The 8,053-nt window shown below is 40.1% G+C and overlaps 1 protein-coding gene across 1 annotated transcript; it reads left to right on the top strand.

The window, feature by feature from the left end:
• The first annotated feature begins 4,361 nt into the window (after nt 1-4,361).
• Nucleotides 4,362-5,095, top strand: LOC134851474 (mRNA turnover protein 4 homolog). Its single transcript, XM_063867581.1, has one exon. The coding sequence runs from the start codon at nt 4,369-4,371 to the stop codon at nt 5,023-5,025; it is 657 nt and encodes a 218-aa protein (XP_063723651.1). The 5' UTR covers nt 4,362-4,368; the 3' UTR covers nt 5,026-5,095.
• Nucleotides 5,096-8,053: the final 2,958 nt, after the last annotated feature.

The raw sequence follows: 8,053 nt of genomic DNA, 5'->3' as shown, positions 1-8,053 counted from the left end.
CAAAATCCGACAAAAGAGTGGAGTTTGGGTTGGGATTCTCAGATGAATATTACTGAGAACGAGCTTGATGACAGTGTGGGAATTGATGAGGCCATCATGGTGTCCTAGTCCCAACGCTGACTCAATATTACGGGCGACACATGACGTACAGAGGGAACTGAATGCAGACTGTAACCTGCGTGACCTCAACATCATATATAATGTGATGATAACAGCCTCTAAGAGCAACGGAGAAGATAAAGTGGAGTTGCCTGGCTGGGGACCAGAAGACTGGGTCAAACCTGGTAGCTGTCTGGCGGAAGTCTGTGGACTGGAGGGTCACGTTTGTGGAGGTTTGGACTGTGTGAAGACCCTGGAGAAACAACACAAGCAATTGACGGTATTGTTTGGAAATGTAGTGATGAAATCTAGAACAGAAATGGAATTGATAGCAGATTGCCATGGAGGAACCGATGTGAATCTAGTGACTGCACTAGGATTCTACAGCATGTTTGGTTCTTTAGAGTCACTATTGAATCTGGAACAGAAACGTGAGGTGGTCACAGCCATCAGTGTAGAAGTATTCCCAGGAGTTCTGCAGACTGAACAGAAATACATAGGGAAATGGAGGGAAGCAATCGAGACAGAAATGAACATCAGACACAGTGAGACTTATTGTAGACCATCAGGAGCACGATATTTGGTGGGTTCAACGTTGGCTCCAATGTGCAAGAGCAGATACCCTGTACATTTCGTGGCTGTGGACGTGAAGAGTACAAGAACGATCGTGGATCAAGCCTTCTCAGTGCCGAAGTGTGTGAGATTGGCGAGAATGTCTGAAAAGTCTTACGAGTTACTATGTAAGATGTTCTCAGCAGTTCCAGAGAGAACCAAAGAAGAATTGGAGTTAATACTAGGAAAGAAGTTCATGGGATGTGTGAGTGGGAACTTCAGTGACTTTGAGAGACAGAAACAGAGAGGATCAACTGGCACAGATTACAATGCAGTAGATGAGAATGATGAAGTCCACCGAGTGATGATGGAAGTGGAACCATTGCTGGAAGCTTCGGGAAAACGTAATTGGAGGAGCATCATGTTGACGCATGACGAGTTTCCTTGCCACTGCTTGCTGCAGACCTGGTGGTATCCCAAGCGTAGTAATCTGATGTTGATCTGGGACTCTGGAGAGCTGCTCTCCATGGGTTTACCAGATTCATCACAGCCCGTAACGATAGTGATAGTGGGAGTTATGATGGCGATACGATGGCTGGAAGCTCATGTGAGAGAAAATAACAGACAGGAGGCACCGACGAGAGAACAGTTGCGGAAATTAGATTGTTTAAAAGATTTAGATCTTTTTGAGACAATGTGCAAAGTTCTAAACATTCCGATGGAAGTGAAGAAGATATGGGCAAGAAAACGATTGATGCCATGGTTCAGAGCTAACATGACTGCATGGTTGTACGAGTAGGCGAAAAAGCATATGTCGAAGCACGGCAGGGTGTACAGTGCATATCAGCTGGACATTGGAGCAGGAGCTTTCAAGCGAGCTCTCGTGACTCATCGGAATGCAGTGACCACCGCTGTGAAAAGAATTTCCAGGACGAGTGAACGTAGTGGAAAGGAGAAGGCAGAGATGCTGAAAGAAGATTTGGAGAGAAACGTGACGTTGTGTCTCCACAACAGCTTCTGCAGGAACAGAGAATCTAACGTGGATCCCCTACCTTGTTGTAAACAGAGGGTGGAAGAGCAGAAGTGTTGGAGGACGGCTTCCAGCAGCGTCAGGATACCTAACGACGTGTTACAAGATACGGAAACTGAGAGTGCAGAGTCAGTATCACAGGAGGAAGAAATGGAACATTGACGGATGACCGAAAGACAAGATGAAATTAGAAGAATTTAGAAGTTTTAGAACTTCTAAACGACGAAAAAAGAAGAAAACAAAGGAGTGATGAATAAAAGTTAAAATTCAGAATTGTTTATGTGTGTGAAAAACTCAAGTGAGAAACCAAGCAACCAAGTTGTAATTGAAAACTGAAACATTTAGTTGAGTTTTGAAATTGTTGCATTTATAAATTTGCATTTTGATTTTAGTTGAAGTGGCTTTAGAGACACTCACTTACTATTTATTTAGAAAGGCTTAAGTGAAGGAGTATATTTAAATATTCCAGCCTGCATGACTGTTTTTAATCAGCTAGGAGAACTGATCACTTTGTGGTGACATGGAAGGCTTGAGTAATCTCTCGAAGAGGGAGATTGTTTCATTGTTCTTTCTAACCACAGAGTTTCTTAGTTTTAGTATTCAGGACAATAACAAGCAAGATTTCCGAAGGGAAAAGCATAGTAGGATAATTTTAGCTTGTTGGTTGGCAGGACTGTCCTGCAAACCAACACCTTTTAAATCTAGGAGAAAAAGTTTTTAATCAGAACATTGACATTGGAAGTCGCAAAATATGTTTTATCTTAGGTCATATCCTCAATGTGCAGATTAATGAGAGAATTTGAAGGCTATAGTGATGAAGTATGATGCCATTTATATTCTGCAGTGAGTCAATGTGACGTGGATAAAAGTAATTTCGTGCATTTTGTAAATTCTGTTCGATGACACTGTGACCATTTTACGAATATTGCGTGATTCAGTGAGGACATTGACCGGACTTTCCAGGGAGTATGTGACATTCGACCAGAATGTGAAAAATGCAATCTCTGCAGAATTCGAATTTTTAGCAGCGAGCCTTCCGGATTGGTGATTATTAAGAACTAAGAACGTTATTGGAACGATTGGCCAGACGGTGAGGGCTGGAATATTCTGGTATTTTAAAATTTCAAAAATTCGACTTATGACGTCATATTTCTGAGAAACGTCAGAAACGGCCATTTTGGCTAAAACAAGAAAGAAAAACAGAACAACATTAGCTGCGCTAACAACAACTACGAAATCGAGATTAGAAAACGACAACGAGTTACAGAGTAACAGAGAACACTCCGAGTTGCAACTATTGTGTCGCTACAACATTTGCAAGGCCGTTGCGAACAACGGTGAAGGGTGAAAGACGGCCTTCCGGATTAAGAAGAAATCAGGATTAACAAGCTTGATCCAGCAGATTTGTCAATCCGGAGGGGTAAAGGAACTGAAACTTTTATCCTGTTTCATAAACTTTTAGCTTCCTGTCATGTCCTGACTTGAATTTAATTAACATCTAGATTCATTTTGATAAGGATGAGAAGCTAGGAGTTGGGGGAAAGGGTTGATCCATCTTCGATGGAGATGATGATTTTTATCTACTGAACAAAAACAATAGTAATATGATAAATAGTAGTAGCCCTGTTTTTAGGAGTGACCTCGTGGTCTGGGGATACTGAGACACAGCCATGAGCTCACTATTTCTGCATGTAATCTAGTTAATTTGAGTGTTTTGACCGAGGCCGAAAGCAGTAACGTTTTTGTCGACCCGATGTTAGAAAGACCACCGAAAAGTACTGGCTTGGTAGAGACGGTGAAAAGCATGCAAAGCTCTGTTTAGACGTTAGCCAGTCGTCTTAAGACTTAGTTTTGTCTTCCGTCGATATGTATCTTCCGGGCGAATGTTACATTATCAAGCGTCCGTGGCTGTGTGGTGGGACTCATAAACTCTACGTCGAAGATCGTATCCCAGATTTAGCCGAGTTTTTATTAATTTGAGAATTATTTCTACAATTTATTGCACTTTACAGAGCTGCTCTTTTTCGTATTCTCGATAGTGTTTATGAAGCACAGCTTTGTCTCTGTGTTATCTGTGGTAATTGTTTTTGCGTGGTGCAACAAAAGAGAAAAAAAACAAAACACGACCCAGTTGAAAGTTCTTCTGCATTTATTCAAATGGTCGGATCAATAACGATTTTTGTAATAAAGAACCTATGATGCAAAATTTCAATTTGAATATAAATGACATACACTTGCTGTCTTGAATTCTTTTTCAAATTCAATTAAGTTTCATGTTTTGCCTCACTTTCTTCGAGTATGCTATTGCTGCCGTCAGTTTAACTTGAAGTTTTACCCACTGTTCTGATTCTGCCGAAAATTTTTAAACGTCGCAGCTTCATGATTACGATCTTGTAGATATTGTGAGCAAATTTTGACTCGTTTTTCAATAAGTTCCTCTTCTGCTTCTGTGTCATTTTCATCAGTTTATAAGAATTTTAAAACGGTAATTCAAACGTTTTTGCACATTTTGTGGATCAAAAGTCTTAAAATTTTTTTACAATATGTAAAAAATGATTCAAGATCTGGAAAAAGTGAAAAATCAGTAGCACAAGTAATGCGAAGCTCCGCTTTGTCACTCTGTAGTGAGGTGACAATTTTTTGTTCAAATTATTTAAAAAAGTGATTGTTTTTCAGATAAACAAGTAATGCCCAAATCAAAAAGAAATACGAAAGTGAACCTATCAAAGGTCGTAAAGGCAACGAAAGAACGAAAAGAAAAGTTGTTGAATCAAATCCGCCTGGCTGTAGAAGAATATGATAATGTTTTTGTGTGGGAGGAGCATAATATGCGCAACAACACTATGAAAGATCTGAAATGTAAAGAGTGGGCTCACAGTAAGTTTTTTTACGGAAAAGTCAAGTTAATGGCTCTTGCTCTTGGAAAAACTCGTGCGTTGGAAACTCGAAAAAACCTTCACAAATTAGTGCCCCACTTGACTGGACATGTTGGTCTTTTGTTCACAAACAAGGATAAAACTGAAGTGAAAGCCTTTTTCGAAGAATTTTCAGCGTTTCATTATGCGACATCTGGCGAAACCGCCACAGAATCAGTTGTATTGGAGGCTGGAATCTTGGATCAGTTCCCACACAGTATTGAGCCGCACCTGAGAGAATTGGGGATGCCAGTAAAGTTGAACAAAGGCTCAGTAGAGCTGATGAAACAATATACGGTCTGTACCGAAGGAGAACTATTACGCCCTAATCAATGCCGTATCCTGAAACTGCTGGGATATCAGATGAGCAAGTTCACCATAAAGCTAAAATGCTGTTGTTCAAAGGATGGAAAATTTGAAGCATTATAAAATGATACAGCATTTGTTGCTTTTAATTTTGATCCTGTTACACACCATTTAAAAAAGGCTTTCAAATTTTCTTCTTTTACAGCCAGATTCTTTCTATAAGAGAGTTATTACAAGGGCAAAGTGATAGTAGTTATAGGTTTTCAAGTAAAATCATTTTGAACGCAGTCTCCGTTATCTTTGACAATAATCTATACAAGTAGTAACCTCTCGCGTGACTCTATAGAATTGTTTGCTATTTTTCTAATTGCCCGTATCAAAAATAATTGATTTTGTGTATGGTGAAGATTTTCCGACGGGTGCAAGAATTGAAACAAAAGCTTTTAGAAATGGCCGATTTTTTGAAAAAGAGGGCAACAAAATGAAAGTCAGCGACTTCGACGTTTCATATCTGTTTCATTTCCATTAGATGGTTTGAATTGAAAACGTGTAAACTTATTGGCACGTTTTACTCATTTTGACTCTGAATAAGGAACCTGTAGAAATTGAGGTTAATGAATTTTTACATAGCAGAGAAAGTGAGATTTTAATGCATATTTTAATGCATGCTATTATGGCTAAATACGCATTTCTTTATTATGAAGTATGAAGAAATTTTTATTTCCTGTCAAGTTCAGTTGCAGTTGATTTTCTAAACAAAGCGCGAAAACGGTTAATGACTCTTAGGTTTAAAAATAAATCTATCTATTATATATTTAAATGCAGGCTTCTCTATCTGGACACGTTAACGCTTTTTCAACGTATTATTTTTGCATGTTTAACGAAAGATTTTTTTCGGTTTTCCAGGTTTCAGCTCAAATAAGCAACTCAATTTTGGGATGCTGTCAGAGTTCCCCCATGAGTTGCGAATTTGGCCTTCAATTATGAATACCCAAATCCTTTTTAGCTGAGATGCGACGATTTTCAGACAAATCAGATTTTAAAAAAATCACAAAATTTGATATTCCTGTAGTTGGGTGCTGTCAGGGCAGTCTCAGGTATAGCGAGTCCTGCCTCCAAATATGGCTGCTCAAATCCTTGGAATTTTCGAGATGTTATTTTCAATGTTTTTTTTTTCCAGTTTCCAGAAAACTTTGAATAAAAATTTCAAAAGATTTGAAATTCCCAAACCTGTAATTGGCTACTGTAAGATTCATCTCAGCAGCTGCAAATCTTGCATCCAAATGCGACTGCTCAAATGGTTTTAGTTTCCGAGATCTGACATTTTCTATATCAATTTAAAATTTTCAAAAAACTTCGAAAAAAATCAAACTTCAAGTTTCTTTCTCTATAGTGAGGCGCTGTCATGGTACTCTCAGGGGCTTTCAATTGTGTCTCGAGATATGATTTCTCAATTTCTTTTTAGTTTTTAAGGTATGACGTTTTTCATACTTTTTTCCCCATTTTTTTCAACTTAATTTTTTTTTGGAATTTAATTTTTTAAATTTATTTTGTTTTAGTAAATTCAGAAAACTATAAAGTCCTAAAGCAACCAAAGATAACAAAATGGACCGAGTCCGAGGAATGTGAAGATTCAAAACGACGCCGCCTTCCAGTGGTGGATCCGACATCTTGGGCCCCACCAAGATGCAAATGGCGTCAAGCCCCCCTCCCATTGGGTCGGGAGAAGCTCAGAAGTCTCCGGGTTTTCGGTTACGGAGCGTCTGAAGCCGGCCAGGCTGCTCCGTCTGCTCATCCTTATACTACTACTCCGCTCCGGCATTAATCCAAACCCTGGTCTAGGGCCTTACTTTTGCTCCCCTTGCTCTTTCCGCATCAAACGCACCCAGCCCAGTGTCTGGTGCCACATCTGTGGTTACATTCACCTTAAATGTAGTGGTCTTACCCACCTTAACCAACACCACCCTGACTACTATTGCCCTACCTGTACCTCTACCTACATTTTACCTCCCCCAGGCACCAGGTCCTCTAACTTGACCACCCCCAACTCCCAAACTTGTTCAACTTCCCTAACCGCCCCCCAACCCCACCTCCCTAACCCCCCTCCCACCCTTCCCACCTCCTCGAATAATAATTCCTCCTCCCAAAATCGCGCAAATCGTAATCGTGTAAATAGTGTAAATAACTCAAGTTCAAACAACCATTTTAATCATACTGCTGTTAATAATGTAAATAGTTCACCACACCCCGCCAAAGGCCTTTTAAAAATCCTTCAATTTAATTGCAACGGTATCTCCGGAAAAGCACCCGAAATTGCTGCTTTCTTATCTCAAAATCAAATTCATATTGCTGTCTTCCAAGAAACTAAATTAAGAAAGAAATCTCGAAACCCCTCACTTGGCTCACACTACACTTTAATTAGAAAAGATCGAGAAAAAGAAGGGGGCGGTCTTCTCATAGCCATACATGAGTCGATACAATACGAAGAAATAAATATTAACAACGATGAAACTTTAGAGGCTATGGGCATATCAGTGGTAGCCAGTTCATCCAAGCTTCGTATTTATAATTTCTACATCCCCCCTCGCTCGAGCTGTCCCCCTGGTTACTCTGCGTCCCTTGCCGAACTACTTGAACCTGGGGACGCCTTAGTACTCGGGGATGCCAACGCACATTCACAACTATGGAACTCCAACATCGAGGAAGATCAACGCGGCTCTGTACTTAGCAATGAAATAACCGAATCCACCTTTGCACCATTAAATGATGACACACAAACCAGAGTCCCTTTTAACTCAGAAAACCAACTCTCGTCACCAGATATTTCCCTTGCATCCCAATCGCTCTTACTCTCCACATCATGGACCCCAATTAAATCTCTAGGATCAGATCACCTACCCATTCTTCTAGAACTACCCTTGGATGATTTTATAAATTTTTCACCTAAAAGGACTTTTATAAATTTTTTAAAAGCAGATTGGATCAAATTCACAGAGGAAATTGAGGAGAATTTCTTTTCAGCGGTTCCACCTTCCGGAGTTGCCGCCGGAGAGAAATTCTTGAGGGACCTGGTGCTCAGGGCAGCACGCCACCACATACCCGCTGGCCGTATTCGCCACTTCACTCCCTCTCTTTCCCCCGAGTCCACTGC

This window comes from Symsagittifera roscoffensis, chromosome 7 (genome assembly GCF_963678635.1).
Source record: "Symsagittifera roscoffensis chromosome 7, txSymRosc1.1, whole genome shotgun sequence".
Taxonomy (NCBI): Eukaryota; Metazoa; Xenacoelomorpha; order Acoela; family Convolutidae; genus Symsagittifera; species Symsagittifera roscoffensis.
The sequence above is the reverse complement of the archived record's forward strand: the minus strand, read 5'-3'. Positions and strand labels throughout refer to the sequence as shown.